Raw genomic sequence first — 24,873 nt, 5'->3', positions numbered from 1 at the left:
GGACCAAGAATTTAGAATACTAAAATCTAATCCCCTATCATGGTGCCTTCAAACTTTGGCTCTTCACTTTCAGTTTAACGTTAGTGGGTTTAATGTTAATGCACACACAAATCTATTACTGTTCCATTTAAGCTGTCATACCAATTAACCCTGTTTTTATTACTGTACGTGAATTCCTTCACGCATACAGATATTTTCTAAAATTATGTTAAACACCGAACACCGCCTCATTCTCAAGTGTCAGGTGTGTATTTAAAATAAAGAAATAAAATTTGTATCTGTCTCAAAAACTAGTCAGAATTTTGGTATAATGAACAGATTTTTAAGCAAAACAATTTTAGCTTAAACTAATTTTTTAATTATTAGTTTGCCCTCTTGCCCTACCCTTCGCTCCCAAAAAAGCCATCCTCACACATTTATCTAGTTGGGAAAATGGGGTAATCTTGCAAGATTAAAACAGAAGAGACACATTCAGAGCCACCCTCGATAAGTCCATTTGAGCTATTCCTGTTCTGCATCTCTTCACCCTTCCTCTCTCCATCTCCCCCACCTCAGAGGCCAAGGGACATCAGCAATGTCAGGTTCCTGACACCAGATCAGCCTTCCAGACCAATAGCATGAAAAACAATTGAAGTTCAATGGCCTTTGCTGGAATATGTTGACTGGGTCATCTCAAACGTAGCACAACTACTGTGAGACACATCAGGAAGATTTGGACTTTTAGCCTAGTATCTCTGTAGGAATCCCAGCAACGTATCACCTCTACCATTTCCATCACACTGAAGAATAAGCTAAACCAGCATTAGTATCCGAGCCTTTCTGAGCAACATTTCCATCATCACGAACAAAAGACTTCATTGGCCATAGCTGCAGCAATTGGTCATAAACAGACTTCTCCAGTATAAGGTTCTGTAAGAATTTAAGGCAGAAATAGACAAAGAATTGTCCTTTCAACCATGACAGAGGTTTTGCCTGACAGATTGCTTCAGTATTCTATGTTAAAGAAAGCAGCTCAGATTACAGCCATTTCAGCCCTGTTCTCCCCTGAAGCAGAACCAGTTGCCCACAGCCTTGTTTAATAACGGCACCCCCCCCCGTCAAGCACAGCTTGACTACAGCAGTTACCCAATAGTGGAATCCAAGCTACCAGGCATTCCCTGCCCATAACTGCAGTATCTTAGATACCACTATTTGGCATTTGTTCAGAAGGTATTGATTTTTATAATGGGGACCACTTTATTTTAAATAAACTGTTGAGTAACCTAAAAGCTTCGATCATGCATTTTAGTAGTTCAACTATTGCGGTTTTATGCATAAAGCCAAAATATCTGTTAGATCACCAGGCTAACTCTTCCTAGTAAACATGTGCAATTGTGGTATAGGTGCATACAACTATTTTCTAAACTTTGATGCAAATATCCACTTAATAGAAGTCTGTTGGCTTAATCATTCCACTGTATTGTATTTGTATCCATTTATAAGGTGGCTGGACACATACAGCTCAAACAAATGTCTGTAAAATAAGATGCAAGTCTCTCCCCAAAGATAAGTTAAAAAAGATGAGAGTCTAATGGTCTTGCTTAGGAGACCATACAATACATTTAATAGGTTGAAACAATGTTACACAAATATAGTAATTCGTTCGGTCAGATTTTTATCATTTCAGATGAAGTAATTCCATTTGTTCACTTCTTTACATCTGAGCTTCACATCTTGATTTAGGTATTACTGAAGGCAACCAAAGCATTAGAGAAGGACAAGTAACACTACATTAATAGTTTGCACATTTTACCTGCATCAGAAATCAAAACCCTAATACTTAGCTAGGAATAATCAACTTTCTTCCAAAGAGCCCAATCCTGCTCAAGTCAAATAACAGAACTCCAGCATTCCAGGGGAGACTGTCAGGCCTGAAATGTTCAGACCCCCTCAACTCCAAATCAGCATTCCCATATTTTTACCTAAAGATACAGATAGCTATAGTGCAACTACACTGTTTAACAGGGAAAAATGGTATTCAAGAAAAGGGGTACTTCACCTCAGTTGGTTTGTAGCAGTCTACAAGAGCTTCCTAGAAGTAAAACATGAAAGAAGTGTCAGTTTCTGTATTAAATCATGTCAGTTTTGAAAAGTAAAAACAAATCTATAATCTTAGGTTATCATACTTTCATAGTGTTTTTCCCATATATAATCAAGCTACGTCTATTAGTTTTCATGTAGTTTACAGAGGAAAGATGTGCAATCTTTACAGAGCATAGCAGCATAGGTGGAGCAAAGTATCTCTAGCAGAAAGGGACTACACCACTGGGCTCAGAGGGGAAGTAGTAGCAGCTTCCTTAAAAAGGAATTCTACATTCAAAATCCCAATTTGTACATCACCAAGGAGATGGGAGCGAGGAGGAGAAGCTAAGATTTCATGCATACAAACACTACCCCCAACACAGCCCAAGATTCAAGTAACTTTTTACTGGGAACTTTTCATTAGGGCATCACTAATTGGGTTCATAACATGTGAACTGGGATGAATGTCGGTATACTAGATCTTGTTCCATTTCCTCTCATCTATCTTAACTATTACCCATTTTATTGCAAGTCCCGCATTGGCTTCAAGTGTCATTTCCAGACACACAATTATTCTTCTATTCTTCCTTTCTCCCCTCTCTTCCCTCCCCCGCTCTATTTCATTAACATTTACCTCAAACAAGATTATAGTATTAGAACAAGTCTACTGTCATTGCCTAATTCAGCTGACATACTTTGGATTTCCCTGTTCTGTTATTTATTGTTGTTGACTATCTTGATCTTTTCTGCACATTTTTAGATAGAGCCATGAATGGCTACCAATGTGTTATGTTTTTACGCTCAAAAAATTGCACGTTTCAATAGAAGTTGTAGTTATTTTTTCATGGCTAGGAAAAGATTAGTAATGTAATGAAGACCACTGGGATCTGTATACATGCATTAATAGGGAATAACACCAACATTGTCATGACCAGAAGATCCACTGATTTCTGGGGTTCTTAAAGTTACTCATGGGTTTTTTCCTCTTCATATTTACAATACAAACGACACTTGGACAAAAGTTAAGGTGCTCTACTACTTCTCAGAATAATTATCCCTCTCACTGGTGTACTGGACCTTGTATTTATACTATTGTCATCCTCATTCAAGGAGTTTGCGAAGGGAATCTGTTTACAGATGCTAGGGAATCTGTTTACATTCAGACAGTAGTCCTAGATAGGTTACATTAAATTCCCTTTTCTCAAATTTAGGAAATACTCATTCTAAGGCTTCCACCAGAACGGAGTCATTCAGAATTAAGATATAGTGACCCTGATATGTTAAGTCAGCCATCTTCAAGTTTACTTTAGGAAAAATATTTTACCTGTAATTTGGTAGCTCTCTCCTCTTCATTAGTTGCATCAAGAAGGTCATCAATGTCAATTTCTACATCTGGCATCTCTTCTTCCTGCAAAATGAAAAATCAGGTTGAGTGCATTAAGTTGTCCTTCGACCTAAAAGCTGAGCTGGCAGTCTAGCAATAGTATGTGCATTACCATCTGCTGGGGGTCAGAGGAGAAAAAAATCAATTAGAGACACCAGGTTGGTTCTTCATTCCTAGGCCAAGAGAGGTCACACACAGCATGCTTAGGCCTTGCTAGTATAGGAAGGAAGATTTCTCTGAATCAACTCTTCTGATAATTTCAGGAACAGTATTACCTACTTCAAGAAGTGCGTCATACAGCCCTCCTTGGATTGGAGCCAATGAAGTGTTCAGTGTGGGGGAAAGGATAGAGAAGCAAAAGAATTGCTTTGAAAATTATACTCTGGATTGGCCTTTTGGCTGTTCCTACCTCGTTTCAGTTATGGAAAGTCACGTTCATTCACTGTTAGCACAAAGTGATAGCCAAGTCCCCAGCTGAAAAGTTCAGATTTCTAGTGCCCACAATGAAGAAATGAGAAATCTCATGCACAAAGTCTTTCCCCGTAAGATTTTTATATTCAATTGATATCCCAGAGCTTTTGCATCACCACTGAAATCAGACAGATGTTACATGTGAGACAAAGCTATTCAGAAATTGGATCTTTCTGCCCACTAGTTTTAGGAAACATGAGCAGCAATATATAAATTTTGAAGTACTACATGCTTCTTCAGTCTCTCCAATAGAAAGCATTTTTGCTAAATTTAGATATCCCTGCTTACTGCATTTAAATTACGTAAAAAAAAATTCTGTTGAGCATTTTAACTGTCTAACCAAATATAATGTCCGAGTTGTTCCTCTGTACTTACAAGTATCTTGACATTAGCAGTCAAGATTCATTTTACTCATACCATCAAAATAACTAGCCAGATCACAGATTCCACCAGCAAACAAAACACCAACTAGGACAGAGACTTAAGCTTCTCCTTTAAGCTAAGTTTGCATTTTGTTATTTCGTGAGGGATGTGGATGGATTTTTTTTCCTTTTGAAAAAAGAAGAAATGTCACAGAAACATCCTAGTGTAGAACTGTAGACTGTTAGATAATATCAATATGGATCTGGAATGCAAGTCACTTGCATTATTAGCAAATGCACTGCTTTGCAGCAGACACTTCAAGCAGTAGTTAGGCGTGGATGTTCACTGAGTAAAATAAAAAATATTTTCAACTGGAAGTTACTTTTTTCCCTAAAATACTGTGTGCATGCACACACACAAAACCACCAACCTCTTCCCCAAAACTGGGTACAAATTAAGTGTAAGAAGGGTTAAAAAAATAAGGTACTTTGAAAGTATTGTGTGGACTAAAAACCACCATTCAATTGAAGTCAGAATTCTAAAGTTAAACATAACAGCGGCCATACTGGGTTTGACCAAAGGTCCATCTAGCCCAGTATCCTGTCTGCTGTCAGTTGTCAATGCCAGGTACCCCAGAGGGACTGAACAGAACTGGTATTCATCCCCTGTCATTCATTCCCAGCTTCTGGCAGACAGAGGCTAGAGACACCATCCCTGCCTATCCTGGCTAATAGCCATTGATGGACCTATTCTCCATGAATTTAATCTAGTTTTTTTTTTAATCCTGTTAGTCTTGGCCTTCACAACATCCTCTGATAAAGAGTTCCACAGGTTGACTGTGTGTTGTGTGAAGAAATCCTTCCTTTTGTTTCTTTTAAACCTGCTACCTATTAATTTCATTTGGTGACCTCTAGTTCTTGTGTTATGAGAAGGAGTAAATAGCACTTCCTTATTTACTTTCTCCACACCAGTCATGATTTTATAGACCCCAATCATATTCCCCCTTAGTCATCTCTTTTCCAAGCTGAAGAGTCAGTCTTATTAATCTCTTCTCATACGGAAGCCGTTCCATACCCCTAATCATTTTTGTTGCCCTTTTCTGAACCTTTTCCAATTCCAATATATCTTTTTTGACATCTGCACACAGTATTCAAGATGTGGGCGTACCATGGATTTATACAGAGGCAATATGATATTTCTGTCTTATTATTATCTATCCCTTTCTTAATGATTCCCAACATTCTGTTCATTTTTTTGACTGCCGCTGCACATTGAGTGGCTGTTTTCAGAGAACTATCCACTATGACACCAAGATCTCTTTCTTGAGCGGTAAAAGCTAATTTATGTTGGGATTATGTTTTCCAATGTGCATTACTTTGCATTTATCAGCATTGGATTTTATCTGCTATTTTGTTGCCTAATCACCTAGTTTTGAGAGATCCTTTTGTAGCTTTTCACAGTCTGCCTGGGACTTAACTATCCTGAGTAGCTTTGTATCATCTGCAGATTTTGCCACCTCGCTGTTTACCCCTTTTTCCAGATCATTTATGAATATGTTGAATAGGACTGGTCCCAGTACAGGCCCCTGGGGGACACCACTATTTACTTCTCTCCATTCTGAAAACTGACCATTTATTCCTACCCTTTGTTTCTTATCTCTTAACCAGTTACCAATCCGTGAGAGGGCCTTCCCTCTTATCCCATGACAGCTTATCCACTGGATCCCCCTTGTCCACATGCTTGTTGACCCCTTAAAGAATTCTAGTAGATTGCTGAGGCATGATTTCTGTTTACAAAAAACATGTTGACTCTTCCCCAACAAATTATGTTCATCTGTGCATCTGCCAATTTTGTTCTTTACTATAGTTTCAGCCAGTTTGCCCGGTATTGAAGATGGGCTTACTGACCTATGTTTGCTGGGATCACCTTGGGGCCCCTTTTTAAAAACTGGCATCACATTAGCTATCCTCCAGTCATTTGGTACAGAAGCTGATTTAAATGATAGGTTACAGACTACAGTTAGTAGTTCTGCAATTTCACATTTGTGTTCCTTCAGAACTCTTGGGTGAATACCATTGGTCCTGGTGACTTATTACTGTTTAGTTTATCTATTTGTCCCCAAACCTCCTGTAATGACACCTCAATCTCGGACTGTTGCTCAGATTTGTCACCTAAAAAGAATGGCTCAGGCTTGGGAATCTTCCTCACATCCTCAGCTGTGAACACCAATGCAAAGTATTCATTTAGTTTCTCTAATGGCCTTATCATCCTTGAGTGCTCCTTTAACATCTCAATCGTCCAGTGGCCCCACTAGTTGTTTAGCAAGCTTCGTGCTTCTGATGTACTTAAAAAACATTTTGCTATTACTTTTTGAGTCTTTGGCTAGCTGTTCGTCAAATTCCTTTTTGGCCTTCCTAATTATATTTTTACACTTCATTTGCCAGAGTTTATGCTCCTTTCTATTTTCCTTGCTAGGGTTTAACTTCCACTTTTTAAAGGATGCCTTTTTGCCTCTCGCTGATTCTTTTACTTTGTTGTTTAGCCGTGTAGCTCTTTTTTTGGTTCTCTTATTATGTTTTTTAATTTGAGGTATACGTTTAAGTTGAGCTTCTATTATGGTGTCTTTAAAAACTTTCCATGCAGCTTACAGGGATTTTACTTTTGGCGCTGTACCTTTTAATTTCTGTTTAACTAACCGCCTCATTTTTGCATAATTCCCCTTTCTGAAATTAAATGCCACAGTGTTGGGCTACTGTGGTGCTTTCCCTGCCAGAAGGATGTTAAATTTAATTATAATATGGTCACTATTACCAAGGGGTCCAGCTACAGTCACCTCTTGGAGCAGATCCTGTGCTTCACTTAGGACTAAATCAAGAATTGCCTCTCCTCTTGTGGGTTCCAGGACTAGCTGCTCCAAGAGGCAGTCATTTAAGGTGTCAAGAAACTCTCTCTGCATCCAGTCCTGAGGTGACATGTACCCAGTCAATATGGAGATCGTTGAAATCCCCCATTATTATTGAGTTTATTTTAATAGCCTTTATTATAAATTATTATTATTATTATAGCCTCTCTAATCTCCCTGAGCATTTCACAGTCACTATCACCATCCTGGTCAGAGGATCGGTAGTATATTCCTTCTGCTATATTCTTACTATTAAAGCATGGAATTACTATCCATAGAGATTCTATGGTACAGTTTGGTTCATTTAAGATTTTTACTTCATTTGATTCTATGCTTTCTTTCACATATAGTGCCACTCCCCCAACCAGCACGACATGTTCTGTCCTTCCGATATATTTTGTACCCTGGTATTACTGTGTCCCATTGGTTATCCTCATTCCACCAAGTTTCTGTGATGTCTATTATATCAATATCCTCATTTAATACGAGGCACTCTAGTTCACCTATCTTATTTAGACTTCTAGCATTGGTATATAAACACTTTAAAAACTTGTCACTTTTTAGCTGTCTGCCATTACATGATGTAATTGAATGGGATTTTTTTTTCCATTTGACGGTTTCTCATCAGATCCTACCAGTATTTTATATTCTTCCATCCTCTCCTCCTTACTAGGACATAGAGAATCTCCATTAGTAGATCTTCCCCTAAGGGATGTCTCTGTCCGAACAATGTGTTTCTGTGCACGTGTCAGCTTTCCCTCAGCCCTTAACATTAAAAAGGTTGCAAAGAATCCTGTGGCACCTTAAAGACTAACAGACGTTTTGCAGCATGAGCTTTCGTGGGTGAATGCCCACTTCGTCGGATGCAAGAGTGGAAATTTCCAGGGGCAGGTAAATATAAGCAAGCAAGAAGCAAGCTAGAGATAACGAGGTTAGATCAATCAGGGAGGATGAGGCCTTGTTCTAGCAGTTGAGGTGTGAAAACCAAGGGAGGAGAAACTGGTTCTGTAGTTGGCAAGCCATTCACAGTCTTTGTTTAATCCTAAACTGATGGTGTCAAATTTGCAAATGAACTGAAGCTCAGCAGTTTCTCTTTGAAGTCTGGTCCTAAAGTTTTTTTGCTGGAGGATGGCCACCTTAAGATCTGCTATTGTGTGGCCAGGGAGGTTGAAGTGTTCTCCTACAGGTTTTTGTATATTGCCATTCCTAATATCTGATTTGTGTCCATTTATCCTTTTCCTTAGAGACTGTCCAGTTTGGCCGATGTACATAGCAGAGGGGCATTGCTGGCATATATTACATTGGTGGACGTGCAGGTGAATGAACCGGTGATGGTGTGGCTGATCTGGTTAGGTCCTGTGATGGTGTTGCTGGTGTAGATATGTGGGCAGAGTTGGCATCGAGGTTTGTTGCATGGATTGGTTCCTGAGCTAGAGTTACTATGGTGCGGTGTGCAGTTACTGGTGAGAATATGCTTCAGGTTGGCAGGTTGTCTGTGGGCGACGACTGGCCTGCCACCCAAGGCCTGTGAAAGTGTGGGATCATTGTCCAGGATGGGTTGTAGATCCCTGATGATGCGTTGGAGGGGCTTTAGCTGGGGACTGTATGTGATGGCCAGTGGAGTCCTGTTGGTTTCTTTCTTGGGTTTGTCTTGCAGTAGGAGGCCTCCTGGGTACACGTCTGGCTCTGTTGATCTGTTTCCTTATTTCCTCGTGCGGGTACTGTAGTTTTGAGAATGCTTGGTGGAGATTTTCTAGGTGTTGGTCTCTGTCTGCGGGGTTAGATCAGATACGGTTGTACCTCAGTGCTTGGCTGTAGACAATGGATCTTGTGGTGTGTCCGGGATGGAAGCTGGAGGCATGAAGGTAGGCATAGCGGTCGGTAGGTTTTCGGTATAGGGTGGTGTTAATGTGACCATCACTTATTAGCACCGTGGTGTCTAGGAAGTGGACCTCCCGTGTAGATTGGTCCAGGCTGAGGTTGATGGAGGGGTGGAAGCTGTTGAAATCGTGGTGGAATTTTTCCAGAGTCTCCTTCCCATGGGTCCAGATGATGAAGATGTCATCAATGTAGCGTAGGTAGAGAAGGGGTGTGAGTGGACGGGAGCTGAGGAAGCGTTGTTCCAGGTCGGCCATAAAAATATTGGCATATTGTGGGGCCATGTGGGTGCCCACAGCAGTGCCACTGATCTGGAGATATATATTGTCATCAAATTTGAAACAGCTTAAAAACTGCTCTACAACCTTTTTAACTAAGTGCCAGCAATCTGATTCCATCATTTTGGTTTAGGTGGAGCCCATTCTTCCTGTATAGGCTCCCCCTTTCCCAAAAGTTTCTCCAGTTCCTAATAAATCTAAACCCCTCCTCCCTACACCATCGTCTCATCCACGCATTGAGACCCTGCAGTTCTGCCTAACTGGCCCAGCATGTGGAACTGGAAACATTTCAGAGAATGCTACCATGGAGGTCCTGGACTTCAATCTCTTACCTAGCAGCCTAAATTTGGCCTCCAGGACCTCTCTCATATCCTTTTCTATGTCACTGGTACCTACATGATAGGAGGTTTCAGATATCTAAAAGAGTGTCATCAGGAGGAGGTAGAACACTTGTTCACCTTAGCCTCTAAGGATAGAACAAGAAGCAATGGGCTTAAACTGCAGCAAGGGAGATTTAGGTTTGACATTAGGAAAAAGTTCCTAACTGTCAGGGTGGTTAAACACTGGAATAAATTGCCTAGAGAGGTTGTGGAATCTCCATCTCTGGAGATATTTAAGAGTAGGTTAGATAAATGTCTATCAGGGATGGTCTAGACTGTATTTGGTCCTGCCATGAGGGCAGGGGACTGGACTCGATGACCTCTCGAGGTCCCTTCCAGTCCTAGAGTCTATGAATCTATGCATCTATGAATCTATGACCACCGGCTCCTTCCCAGCACTACACATAAGTCTATCTAGATGTCTCAAGAGATCCGCAAGCTTTGCACCAGGCAGGCAAGTCACCATGTAGTTCTCCCGGTCATCGCAAACCCAGCTATCTATGTTTCTAATGATTGACTCCCCAAAAACTATTACCTGTCTCTTCCTAATAACTGGAGTTCTCTGCCCCAGAGAGGCATCCTCAGTGTGAGAAGATATCACGACATCATCTGGAAGGAGAGTCCCAACTATGGGAAAGTTTCCCTCTGCTCCAGTTGGATGTTCTCCTTCCCTGAGACTTTCATCCTCCTCAACAGCATAGAGGCTGTCAGACCGGGGGTTGGACCGTTCTACTGTATCCTGGAAAGTCTCATCTATGTACCTCTGTCTCCCTCAGCTCCTCCAGTTCAGCCACTCTGGTCTGCAAAATCTGTACACAGTCTCTGAAGGCCAGGAGCTCCTTGCACTGAATGCACACAGACACCACCCACCCATAGGGCAGGTAATCATACAAGCTGCATGGGGTGCAATAAATTGGATAGTCCCTACTCTGTTGCTGGACTTCTGCCTGCATTCTCTTTTTATTCCTGAAGCTCGTTCTTTTGTTGCTGCTGTTTTGTTTTTACAGGAGGTGTTTTTGGTTTAAGTTTAACTAATGTTAAGTGTATCTAGCCACACATACACACACACACGCCCCCTCTGTAAACTCCCTCACAAAACTCCCATTAGCCACTCCTGTGGTCACTTAGGAGCAGGCTTTTTAAAGCCCTGGTCTTCCTGAGTAGCCCCTCCTCCCGGTTAAGGGTTGCAGGGCCTCCCAGAGGATTCAGGGGACCTGGGGTCTTCGGTGGAATTGCCGCCGAAGACCCGGCACTTCGGTAGTGGGTCCCGGGGTGGAAGGACCCCCACCGCTGGTCTTCGGGGCACTTCGGTGGCGGGTCCCAGAGTGGAAGGACCCCCCACCGCCAAAGACCCAGAGCAGAAGAAGCTCCGGGGGCCTGGGCCCCGCGAGAGTTTTCCAGGGTCCCCGGAGTGAGTGAAGGACCCCGCTCCAGGGGCCCCCGAAAAATTCTCGTGGGGGCCCCAGGGCCCGGGGCAAATTGCCCCACTTGCCCCCACCTCTGGGTGGCCCTGAAGGGTTGATGGGTGCTAGAGGGCTTAGAGATCAAAGCCTCATTTAGAAGCTCTCAGCCTTGCCTAGCAGGCCGCTAGGCTCAGCACCCACATGGTCAGTATATGGGCCCCCAAACAAACAGGCCACACAGTGTATTTCAAGCAAGCAGCAAGCACATCCACATCCACCTCCTTGAGTTCTTCAGTCCAGTCCCCTTCCCTAACTAATTCCCTTAAATTTCTTTAAAAAGTTTTCCCTTTTGAAATCAAGGACCCTAGCTGCAGACCTTCCTCACCATCCCTCCCCCAAACATCAAGGTTTGGCAGCGACTTTGAGCTCCCATATTGCATATCTAGATTATATTCCGATGTCAGGTGTTACATGTTAAGTCACACGAATTCTTTGTAGACAACAGGCAAGGAAATGTAGTTTGTTAACATACTTCAGAAGATTGATTACAAATAGTGGTAGTTATTCTATGGTTAAGGTTTAAGCCAATTTCCTGTTATAACCCCAATTCTTAAACTCTCACACTCTTCACTTTGGGAGACATGTTGGAGGGTCTCATGCAGCCAGTAGTAAGACATGAGTTTCTAAAAATAAGAATTTTCCACAAGAGATATTTCGCCCAATATGAGGTAACTCTATTATAGACCTCATTAAGACAGATAAAGATGAATTAATCACTGATTTTGAAGTTGGTGGTTACCTAGGGACCAATGATCATGACCTGATTACATTCAATATTGGCAAACAGAAAACTGTTCCCACCAGCAATATATACAGTTAGTGTTTCAAGAGGGCTCATTTCCCAAAGATGAGGAAAATAATGAGAAAAATTGACTGGAAGGAAAAGTTTAAAACAGAAAAAAAGGAATGAAAACTGGGAGTTCTTTCAGAAGAGTTGGTTAGATGGTCAAAAAGCCATAATTCCACAGTAAAGAAAGAGGATAATTTTGGCTAAAAGCCATCCTAGTTTAGAGGCAAATTGAAGGTAGTAATAAGAAATAGGAAAAAAAGTAATATTAAATAAAAAATGAGGAAATAGATAGCAATTGATATAAATTAGAAGTTATGAAGTGTAGAAAATTGATAAAGGAGGCTAAAGAAATCATGGCACAACCTATGGCTGGTAGGTCTAAGGACAATAAGGTGGCTTTTTAAGTACTTTAGAAACAAAAGATATCCTAGCAATGGTATAGGCACATTACTAGATGGAGTTAACAAAATTGTTAATGATGCAGAAAAAGCAGAAGTATTCACTGAACACTTCTATTCTGTATTTGGAAAGAAGTTGGATGATGTGTTTGTATCACATGAGGATAAATTACTTTCCGGTCCATTAATAACCGGGGAGAATATTAAACAACATCTACTAGGCATAAACATTTTTAAGTCAGCAGACCCAGATAACTTGCAGCCAAAAGTTCCTAACGAGCTGGCTAAGGAGATCATAATGTGCCAATACTCAGAAAGGGCAAATGGTCTTACCCAGGCACCAATTAAACTAACATCAATCTCAGGAATGAATGAAAACTGGGAGTTTAAAACAAAAAGGAAGTATTTCTTCATCTAATACACAGTCAATCTGTGGAACTCTTTGCCAGAGGATACTGTGAAGGCCAAGACTATAACAGGGTTCAAAAAAAGAACTAGGTAAATTCATGGAGGATAGGTCCATTAATGGCTATTAGCCAGGTTGGGCAAGGATGGTGTCCCTAGCCTCTGTTTGCCAGAAGCTGGGAATAGGCGACAGGCGATGGATCACTTGATGATTTCCTGTTCTGTTTATTCTCTCTGGGGCACCTGGCATTGGCCACTATCGGAAGACAGGACACTGGGCTAGACGGACCTTTGGTCAGACCCAGGATGACTATTCTTATGTTGGAAAAGCTACTAAGAAATTCAATTGAATTAAGGGCCGCAATATAATTAATGCCTATCAGCATGATTTTATGGAAAATAGGTCTTGTCAAACAAGCCCAATTTCATTCTCTGAAGAAATAAATGAGGTTGATAAAGATAACTCTGTAGATATAACTTGGACTTTTGTAAGGCGTTTGACTTAATCCATGCACCCTATTGATTTAAGAGTTGACAGCGCAGCTCTGGTAGGGCAATATTGAGTGATGAAAGATTACATGAAAAAAAACTAGTTAGATCCCTTAACTCTACACCTACAAAAAAGTTTTCTTGTAAAGAAATAAAGTTTTTAAATGGCTGTCAACAGGACCTGGATTCCACTGACACAATTTCAATTGAAGTTGTTAAACAGATTTGATTGGGAATAGGCAATTTCACTCTTCCAGTTCTGGAAAAAAATCTTTTGAACTTTGTTGTAAGTGCTGTCACATAAAGCATTATAAGTAAATTCAGACATGCAATTTTTTTAAAAAACAGAAGAGGAATTTCAGTTATATTTCTTGTAACACTAGACAGGACCTGCATACCACATACAGCATAAGCCCAGAAAAATGAGGCCAACAAGATCTGGAAGAGTGCCTCAAATTAGGCAGTCAGTGTATCTTAAATGCCTTTTTGTGCATTTAGCACACCCCTACTCAGTTGCAGCCTGAGATGCAATAACCAACAGTTTGCAAAGATCTCATGGACAAGCTTAAAAAACTGATCTCAATATCCCTAAATCTATATTCCTCACACACATCAACAGGAGCACAACATGTTTTATAAAGCCAAAATTCACACAATCTGTTTTTAGAATTAGAATAGAAAATACACCTGCACGGCCTTGATTACACAACACACAGAATTCATTATAAATTCATGTTTATTTCAGCTGAGAACACATTAAGTAATTAATAACCAGTGATAATCCTTTCCGTAAGTGTGGGTAGAGTATGCAAATATGTCATTCATTTCCCTTAAATCTAGTTCCTCCACTTCAGATAATCTGAGCTAAGGTTGCCAAACCTCCAGGATTGTCCTGGAGTCTCCAGGAATTAGAGACTAATCTTTAATTTAAAATTATGTTGTGATGAAACCTCCAGGAATACGTCCAACCAAAACTGGCAACCCTAAAGAACAGACCCACTTTCTTATTCAGATATTTGTAGACCATTGCTCCTTGTTATGAATTAGCACTGACACACCATGTCGTATCCTTATAGGGTTTCTGTGATTAAAAAGGAGATAAGTTAGGAGAAGCACTAATGCTGTTACAAGTTCTGTTCTGAAATTTAGATTCCATTTGGCAATGAACACTGTGTACACTACGGTTTTACAGAAAAAGGCTGTAAATACCCTCTAATAGCTCTCCTCAAAGATCTGGGGCTCCAAAGCAATACTTTTCTTTTGAAGGGCTTTGCTCTTATTTTAGTTGAGTGGGGGAAATGTATGGGTAGTGATGGAAATAATATGCCTTAAGGCAACTATTTTGAAAGCCCCTTTGTGGCAATTCTTTATGAAGGAGGATGGGGAACAGACTTCGATATGTAAGGACTACGGAACAAAGATTTCCACCCCTCTCTCCCCCCCGCCCCAACCCCGCTTCACTGAACACATCCCCACAGGGGAAATAAGGTTAATCTACATAGACATGGCGCAGAGGAACAGCTGCTGTCTTTTTTGATGCCACTGCATCTTTGTCTTTTTTATTCAGTTACAAGACTACAGACCAGAAACCTTATAGAAAGTACACCCCCAATTTCCCCTGGACAAACTCATTATCTAGGTTACAGGTTATCCAAATGCTAAATATAAGTCAGATACTTAAGTCTTATGCCAGTAAGAATACAGCTGACAAATACAGCACTTTGCAATGGGTGCTTAGTGGTGGGGGGAGGGCAACAGAAGTGAGAGCAGTTGTCTTAAACTGTCAAAAGCCAGCTGAAAGGGAGAAGGGCAATGCAAGTTAACTATACAAATGCTTGTGTGAGTATAAAGAGATTCCCCAAGATGAAGAGAAGTTATTTATGGAAAGAAAGGTGGGGCAGATTTCAGAAGATGCCTTGTAACAGATGCAGAAGCAAATCTTCAGTGCAACTAAAGTTTCTCAGAATTTGGGCAATACAAAATATGGACTGTTCCTTCTATCTTGATCTGACATTCAGTTTATACATAGTAAAATATACTATGTATTTGGAATATGGATTTAAACTGTATTAATAAGCCACACAGATAGCTACGTTTTCATCTGAAGCATTGTGCCACTTCATGTTCCACAAAACAAAAACAAAAAACACCCTAAGTGGTCACAGTCCATAGAAGAGCCTAAGTGTCAGGTTCCTGATCTGGCCCGTTTTCATAATGCTCAAGCTTTTTCATAAGGATGTTGCAATACTGCTAGCCTCAAGTGCTCAGAAGTCTTGATTCAGACCCCACTAGTATAATAAAACAGAGCTGGGTTTGTTTTTTAAAAAAAACTCAAGATTGTAAAAGCTTGAAAACATCAATCCTGAAGATTAACTAGATTCTAAGACTATTTAAATGTAAAATTTATTTTTCTATTTAAAAACTTAGATTCACCCAAGGAAAATTTTGTTTAGATATCAGGAAAAGCTTTTTAAATGTCAGGGTAGTTAAGCACTGGAACAAAATTACCTAGGGAGGTTGTAGAATCTCCATCATTGCAGGCTTTTAAGAACAGGTTAGGCCGAGGGTCGGCAACCTTTCAGAAGTGGTGTGCCAAGTCTTCATTTATTCACTCTAATTTAAGGTTTCGGGTGCCAGTAATACATTTTAACATTTTTAGAAGATCTCTTTCTAAAAGTCTATCATATATAACTAAACTATTGTTGTATGTAAAGTAAATAAGGTTTTTTAAATGTTTAAGAAGCTCCATTTAAAATTAAATTAAAATGCAGATCTTATCAATTTAGTGTGATCCTTGCCCTTGCTTTTCCTTGCTGAGTTTTCCAGTGTCTGGCATGTATTTGGATACTTTAAGCTGCACACAGGCTTCTGAAGGATCAGTTGTTAACCAGCTTGGCGAAGGACAGAGGACAGATTTCATGTATGAAAATACCTGTTCATACAGGTATGTGGATCCAAATGCTGAAAGCATTGCAAATGCAATTTTCTTCAAAACAGTTAAATTTCACTAGCAGGGACGTCCAGCCGGTCAGAATAGAGGCCCCATGATCTCCGCAGATCTCCAAACTTTGATGCTCACAATTCTGAGCTTTTGAACTGAATGGGCTGCATTTTGAAATCTTCAACACCCATCCACTGAAATACAGACAAATCCAAGTCGCTTCCATTGAACTTTTCAGGTTAATTAGAAAAGAAAGCATTGGGCCAAATCGCTGGAAATCTTGAAACCTGTCAGAAAATTCTGATTCCAGTTCTTGCATGTAAATTCCAATCTCATCGACACTGACAATGCAACTTGTCCAGTTGGAGTCTCCCAGGTGTAACCACATTTGAAACAGAGATTCATAGTCAATATTCATAACTTCAGATACAAAAATGATACATGCATACAAACAGGATAATCATATTCAGCAAATCATAACCTTTTCAACGTTCTTACATGAGCTATCTTGCATAAAATACATCATAATTATGCCATACTCTTATTATAATCATATCACTATGGAAAAGATGGGGTGCAGCGTCACGTGTCATCAGAGGTGCTATGTTTCAGATGAGTTTGCAAACATGTTGCCCACTTGTGGCCATTAAAAATCCTTTTGCATGAGTAAGGGACAAGGGCATCAGCTGAACTGCTGTGGCCAAATTACAGTAGGAGAACACTTTCTGCATGCGTAAATATCCTTTTTGCTTTAACTGGATACCATATGCCTCATTTCAAATCCTTAAATCGTATAGTGTTGCTGGCACCATAACAATGACTGTCGTGTGCCACTGCAGAAATGGCTGAGTGTCTGTGGTGAGGGAAGAAGTCCCTGTATTTATGTAGTTTGCATTTCCATGACTAGCTGAGGTTTGTGCAAGGAGCTTAGTCAATAAAAGGAAAAGATATATGCTTTAACTTTCTCATCTCTCTCCAACAGGGTTTCCTTCCACCTTTTCACAATATTTGAGGTGAACAAGATATTTGTAATGAACCAACAAGTCTACCTTTTTTTTTATTTATTCAGGTACCCATGAATACACTAAGAATTTATGTACTCATTTTTCAGCCCATGAGTTCTTTGCACCATGTTTTGACTACAAGTAAAATTTTCAAAAGCTGTGAGTTAGGAGCTTAAGTTTCATTGAAAGTCAATGAGACAGACTCACAAGTCACTTAGACAACTGAAAATGTTACCCTAGATCTTAGATTTCCTATTTTTATTTACCATGCAAAGTCAAATGATTTGTTTCTGCTCCCTGATTGGCTGACTGAAGCTTTAATCAAGAGATGTGCACTTACAGGCAGATAATAAATGTCTGTTCATGCACTGTTACTAGTGTTTGCATAAAAAAAACCCACTTCCCTAATGTTTGTGCAAAAACACTGATGAGTACCAGCCAAAAGCAAAACCAAAAATAAGGACACAAACTTGGTTCAATAAGCAGTTTTTTGGACTCTAAAGATGTTCAAGAATACAGTTTTGCAGCATTTGCCCTGTTCTAGTGTCTCAGCCAAATCTTTAAGTATTTACATCAGTTCGTTTGAGCAGGGGCGGCTCCAGGCACCAGCATGCCAAGCGCGTGCTTAGGGCGGCAAGCCGCGGGGGGGGGTGCTCTGCCTGTCGCCGTGAGGGCAGCAGGCAGGCTGCCTTCGGCGGCTTGCCTGCGGAGGGTCCGCTGGTCCCGCAGCTTTGGAGGACCTCCCTCCAAAGCCGCGGGACCAGCGGACCCTCTGCAGGCACGCCTGCGAGAGGTCCGCCGAAGCCGCAGGACCAGCAGACCCTCCGCAGGCAAGCCGCCGAAGGCAGCCTGCCTGCCATGCTTGGGGCAGCAAAATGCCTAGAGCCGCCCCTGCGTTTGAGGAATAAAAGTAAATGTTTGGAGAGATACTATTTTTTGTTTGAATCTAATTAAGTACTGAAAACTTAGGTAACACTTCTATAGTTCTTGAGATCAGATGGCTTCAACTATAAAGTCTGGCACTGAGTAAGATTGGTTCAATGAAGTGCTTTGCAGGTTCAAGAGAAGTTGCTAGAGCACCTCATCATGCTTTCTGCTCTCTACTGGCACACTCTCAGATAAGTTTATAGGGAAGAGACAGTTATGATCCGGATGCAGGCACAGCCATTAAATTAGGAGAGTTGCCTTCCTAGTCACTGCTCTGCCAGAGATGCAGGCATGCAAGCAACAAGCTAGTTTCCATTATTGCTTTAAATTCAGTTTGGACAACCAAATACTAAGATCTTGATATTACTGTAGCACTATACAGTTGGGGTGCATGGAGCTTCGCAGGAAAAAAGAAAAGCAGTAAGTCCCTGACTTGAGGCGTTTACTGTGGGGATAATGGAATGGATAGGTGAGTACGGGGTAGATAAGGGTTACAACAGTAAAATGACGAGATTATGCTTTGCTCTTTAATTTATGTTGCTTTGATACATAACTGCATATCTGTAATTTATACAGAAGCGTCCATTCCTTTCCTTTTATGGAAGGGTTATCTCTGTCCCTCCAGGGTTGTCAACTGGGGATTTTTATCCTTCAGGCCCTGAAGTTCAAGGTATGCCTTACCTCTAGCTTAACTGCACATGCAAAAGCATTTTAAGATCTATTGTACCTGCTTGCAGGTCCAGGGTCTTGTTTGTCATCCAGTCTTATCCCCACTCCTACCAAAACCCTGCCAACATATCTAAGCTTGCTTGGCATCTTTACAGCCTGATTGACAGTAGTTTGAATTCCTCATGCTATATTAGCCTCAGCTTAGAGGACCTTAGGAATGTTGACAGAAATAGCTTCCAATTTAACTCCAAGTGTGCACCTGAAAGTGTGTATTGGGAACACTCCATCATACAAAAAGTGGTCTTTGTACTTTCATACTGCATCACATTTATTCTTTCATGAGACCCTCTAAGACAGATAGGCTCTAATGAAGCTGTGGTTGTTACACATTAACAAGTCTTAGTACAAGTCATGCATACATTTTTTATTTGAATGTATTTCCCTGTATTTAAAGTGTTGAGTGCAGTATAGCAATGAAAGCCACATAAACACATTTCCAAAAAAATTAAAATAATTAAAAAAATAAAAATAAAAAACCCACCAAACCTCTTAAAAGCCCTCCTCAACCAAGTCCCCCAAAAAAGTTCCACTGCATCATCCTGCCCATTTCTCAATGCAGGCTCTCTGCCCAGTGATGACCTGTGAGAACAGGCAGCTTTTGAGTTGTCCTGAAGTCACCTAAACAAGGCTCCAGTGACTCAAGAAGGAAGCTGAATTCCAAAACAAAAACCGATCTTTTCCCACCAAGGATATCCAGCAACCACCCTTCACTAGGTGACTACTGAGCAGCTGGCTCAAGCACCTAAGATGTTCACAAACATTCAAGGAGCCTCTCAAATCATCTATTCTCCCTTCATCACACACATCTCTTCCTAATCGGTAACACAGTGGGAATAGGTATTCTCCACAATCCATGAGTGGCAGGAAAACCACTTCACGTCAGAGCTTCTAGAGCCTCTAGTTGCGAGGTGGTATTACTGCTGTTTGGTTTCCTCAGACCCAGCAAGACCATATGAGATTAGTTCTCTTCCCCGCAGAGGTTAAAGCTCTTTGTAACAAACGCTACTTCAGTCTGCGACAGGACAAATGCAAGCTGGATTTAACAGCTAGTCCTTGGTACCTCACACGGAGTGGTCCTCTATATTTAGTGTAACCAGCACCTTTTTTTTTTTTTAAGTGGCTTTGTCTGTGGCTGAACCAGATTCCTCTCTTTGCAAGAGGATCTAGCAAGAGGCACAGCCAACATAGGCATTTGCTAGAAAATCATGGGTTAAGAGAGGGGAGAGGGGGCGGTGTTAAGTGTTAGTTCTTGTATACCTGGTTTTCTCCCCTCACAGTTACACAAGTATATATTTGGTTAAAAATTTTATAACCATCAAGCCATTTGTCTCTTTGGATATAAAACAACCCTGGTCTGATGAGGAGATATGAGCAGGGCCGTAGTTGTCCTGTATAGAGGGCCTTTTTTTAAAGCCCAAGATGAGCATAGCCAATCCGAACCCAACCCAAGAATGCGGAGTCATTTTCAGACCCAGCCTCAGACACTTTCCCCCGAACCGGTATCAACACCACCATCTCATGCTTGTGGCCTAGCCTTGTGGGGGCTTCTCACTCCCCACATCCTGTACCTGCAATTCATCTCTAGCCACCTCCTGCCCCCAGGGTCAATGCAGCAGCAGCTGCATGCCCCACTCCTGCCAGTCACCACCACCTCACTGTGCTACGATGCGAGAGGCACTGAGACTCGGCCACCTTCACTCCACAGCACACAGAGCACAGCAAGGTGGGGGTGGCCGGCAGGAGCGGGTCCTGCAGCTGTTGCTGCAATGACCCCATGGGAAGGTGTGGTGATTGGAGAAGTCTCAACACAAGCCCACGAAGGTTAGGCTGTTTTCAGATCCGACCCAACCCGACTCTTGTAATCAGGTTCAGGCCAGGTTGCAAGTCTCTAATTCTGTGGCTGAGGAACTTGCTTATTGCCACAGAATTATGCTCCAGATTCTCAGCTTTCATTCTCTAAAAGAACCAGAATGATGTTTCTAGCCTGATGGTTCTGAGGATAACCTTGAAAATGTGAGCCAAACAAACGGATGCAGTGTCACCTGCCTGAGTCTGCAGAGAGCCTGGAACAATTAATTTTAAGATATGATAAGCCGTGTTCATCTCAGTCAAGGCCTTGTGGACTCCACAGCTGCAAAACTGGGCATTCTCCCTTCCCCACCCAGATAGTCATGGACTTCAACTGTTTTATGGTTGAATTTATCATTTTGCTGCAGTCATGTGCCTGATTATTTTCCTTCTCCTGCAGTTGCCTCTGGCTCTCCAGCTTTCCCCACAAGGGGCAGGGGGAAGAGAAAATAAACATCCCCATAAGGAATAAGGTGTGAGGACTGATCAAGACAGAAACTTAGAAGAGAAAGCAAAGACAATCCAACTTTGTTTCCCAGCCAACTCACAGGAGAGAGAGGTGTATTAATAAAGGAAACCTGGGGCAAAAAGTCAAATTATGCTCAGATGTGCAGTCCCTTCTCTGACATCTGTTTTCATAAGTTCCTTCACATGATCAAATATGCCTGGAACCTCCTTCCTGAGCCCATGCACCATGACTCAATCAACCCTCCTCTCAAAATACACTTCAGGGGCTTACAAACCCAAGTCATCAATTTTAAATCCCTTAAGAATGAAGCAACCACATGAATCTTATTGCTGTCACCTTTTTCCTCCCAACCCTCTTCGGGCTGACCATGACAAGCTAACAGGTCTTTAAACATCCTGAACACTATCTATAAGAAGTGCTAACATTTTTAAAAGGGCACCAAAGACCACCACATGTTTTTCCCCTAGTTTTGACTTGTCAAGAGACTCAAAGAAGAATCAAGGGTTGCAACTAAAAATCCTTAGTTTCCAGAAAAGTGGATAACTATCACTGGCCAAAGGAAAGCGTATGTTTCTGTTTCCAGTGACCGTTCTGGACAGTTTAGGAAGAATTAACAGTTATGGATGATATGGGGCCTTTTTTTCCTTTTCTTTTTTAATAAAAAAAGGGGGGGGGGGAGGGAGAGAGAGAGACTTACAGTTCCACAATCAGAGACTGAAAGAACATTCATCTAGAACACATGGAAATAAAGAATGTTTCAGAAGGGCAGAGCCAGCTATTTTCTACTTTGGCCCAGTATGAGTGTACAAAATAAAGAGGGACTGAAGTGTCTAATCTGCATACAGCATTGTATTTCAAACTCTTGCAGTAGCAGCAGGGGATGTCAAGGAAGGCGATTGTAATTGGCTCTGCTGCCCATCTGTTGAGAAAATAGATAATGGAAGTACAAGGAAAAAGAACAGGGACTCCAGTAAGGATTCAGACAACCCTTTTCTATCCACCTCTACTGCATTCACCACCCTCGTTTGAGCACCCGAGTTGGGGGACTGGATGGAACTCAGACCAGCTAAACGTTTTATGAATGTATCAACAAACTTAATACCACTATAATGTACAAGAGCAAGTTGTTTTGCTAATGCACTGTTCAATCAGTATTCTGGCTTAATTATACTCTGCCATGTGGCAAACTAGACAGAGCAGATGGACAATAAGCTCTATTAAATTGTCAAATAACTCCACAAGTTCTGATATTTGTAAGCTTAGAAATCTTACCAAGCTCAATACCAATTACCATTCCAGAAATGATAGCATAAAAAAAATTGAAGTGACTGCTTTTTTTGAAGCTCTAATCCTGAATTTCACTGAGCAACTTCAGTATCTAACCCAGCAGGGCTCAAACTCATTTGAAGTCACAAGCATGTGAGAATGGAGCAGAGTAATCTGCAGCAAGCCAAGAAACAGCTGACTTTTGAAGTCAACCATTTTGTATCAGAAACACAATGAACCATAGTATCTGGATGAAAATCATTTGGAACTAGGATTAAAGTCAAACAGTTTTGTTATTACAAAGAGGAGGGCTGGGCAGGGCACAAATGTTAGCTACAAAAAAAAAGTTTAAGAACAAATTTGAAAATATTTTGTTCTCTATCACATACAAAAAAAAATGTTACGGTTAAACCCAGAAACCCTACACTGTACCTCACTCCATACAGCACTTTGATCCTCACATCACAATGTGAGATAAGACAGGAACCTACTGTTTTAAAACAGTGAAATTTGAGCCTGGTTGAAAGTGCACAAGTCTCTTCATGTGAATGCAAAATTCCAACTCAAAACACTGCTGCACCTAGTTTTGTTGTGCCAGGATCCATCTGCTCCAGCTAATGCATCCTCTTCTAAGCAACCCGCTAACTGAGAAGCATTCTGTAGAAGGTTAGGGCTCCATTTTGAGATGCTTTCTGAGCTGGGGTACATCTTCTTTACTCCTCACTCCCCTGATCTGTTTTAGCATTTTGACAACATTCCTTCCTCTCCCTGGCCACTTTCAATGATAGCAGGTTTCCCTTTACAGGCCTACAGATGCTACAAGTTTCTGCTTTAGTGTTTTTACGGAGAAAAAAGTATGCTGCCATTACACTCAACTTCCCATCCCTATGCAGTTTTGGAGCACAGCACTTATGACAACCCTAGTACCAATTGTGATTTTAAAAAACATGACCTACGTGCAATCCGATGGCTCCACAGGGCCATTTTAAAACCATACATCAAGAGAGGAGACTGGTATTTTTACAATGCTAGTACAAGATACTTGGCAATTCCTATCAGGATAGGTAGGCCATTCCCCTCCCCCAGCAAATAAAATCATCTATATCGGTGGGAAATGCTTCATACCTCTCTCAGGGGAAGTTAGTATTATTCACCATTTTGTAGGAAAAACAACTGAGAGCTTACAGAAGGTCATGCGAGGAAGAGTTAGGACTCAGGTCTCTAATATATCAAAGTCTCAGCCATTTTGCCACCCTGTCTTTCAGATGGAACAAGCCTAATGATGTGCTAGAGCAGCTATATGACACAATGTTTACCCAGGGGGGTCTGTGTCACTTTCAGTGGTGAGACCACATATTGAGCTTTCTGAGTCTGCAACTTCCTCAGAATTAGAGGCTCATAATTTTATATCCACAGGTCCCAGGCTCAGTGCCAAGTGACCTAAACAAAGTGTCCTTATATTTGGCTATGCTGCCTCTAGGCACTACATCATATAAATGTGCTCATGGAGCCAGGAAGAGAATCCAGGAATTCTGATAGACGTGGAAGAGGTCTGTGCTGGGGATCTGAAATTTGTGGGTTCAATCCCTGCTGATGATGCATAGTGGAGAGGGAATAGTAAAGAAAACATGTGTAAGTGTGCGCACGCACACAGAGTTGGAGAGGAACAAGAGCTAAGTTGGAACCCTTGAGAAAGAAAGGAGAGGAAAAAGCTGAGTCTTTCCTGTCGCTTATTCCTATTGCTTGGTATTTTAATACATTTTAACAGCAAGATAATTAAAGCAATTTAACACATTTAATCACATTAATGTCTCTAACAACCTGGAACCATGATCAACAGGGGACATCAAACACTCACTCTATATAAACAAAACCTTAAAACCAGAGAATGACAAATCTAGTCTGAAAAGAAATTTCACATTGAGGTTTCTGATTTCTTACTAATATTTCTGGGGGAGAGGCAGGGCCGGTGCAACCATTTAGGCTCGCCTAGGGCACTAGGATTTGGGGGGCGCCATTTTCTTCATCAGCAACTGCGGCGGCCGGATCTTCAGCAGCCCCAGCCACTGCCAGCATTTAGGTGGAGGGAGCTGGAGCAGTGGAGCGCGGGGAGGGCCGCCTGCAGCAAGTAAGGGGGGGGGGGCGGCATGCAGGGGAACTCCCCGCCACAGCTCACCCCTGCCCCGCCTCCTCCCCAAGCACGCAGTTGCTGCTTTACTTCTCCCGCGGGCGGGGGGGTGCAAGGTGGAAGTTTTGCCTAGGGCACTAAAAATCCTTGCACCGGCCCTGGGGGGAGGCGGAATATTTTTTAAGTATTTTAAAAGTGGACATTGTACTGGTAAGCCAAGAAGGAAATAGTAGTAAGATTTCAGTTCAGTTCAATGAAATTTTATTGACATGGCAAGCTATACAAGAGTAGCCAAGATA

The 24,873-nt window shown here is 41.4% G+C and overlaps 1 protein-coding gene across 1 annotated transcript in view; it reads right to left on the bottom strand.

Annotated features, from left to right (window-relative positions):
* PPP1R14C (protein phosphatase 1 regulatory inhibitor subunit 14C) overlaps nucleotides 1–24,873 on the bottom strand; it is a 67,996-nt gene that overhangs the window by 10,259 nt on the left and 32,864 nt on the right. The window contains exons 2-3 of the mRNA XM_045010974.1: nucleotides 3,386–3,469; nucleotides 2,039–2,071 (exon numbers count right to left, since the gene is read on the bottom strand). Of these exons, the coding sequence (XP_044866909.1) occupies nucleotides 2,039–2,071; nucleotides 3,386–3,469 (117 nt within the window). The remainder of the gene's footprint in view (nucleotides 1–2,038; nucleotides 2,072–3,385; nucleotides 3,470–24,873) is intronic.

Source organism: Mauremys mutica, chromosome 3 (assembly GCF_020497125.1).
Source record: "Mauremys mutica isolate MM-2020 ecotype Southern chromosome 3, ASM2049712v1, whole genome shotgun sequence".
In the NCBI taxonomy this organism is placed as follows: Eukaryota; Metazoa; Chordata; order Testudines; family Geoemydidae; genus Mauremys; species Mauremys mutica.
This window is presented reverse-complemented; position numbering and strand designations above follow the sequence as displayed.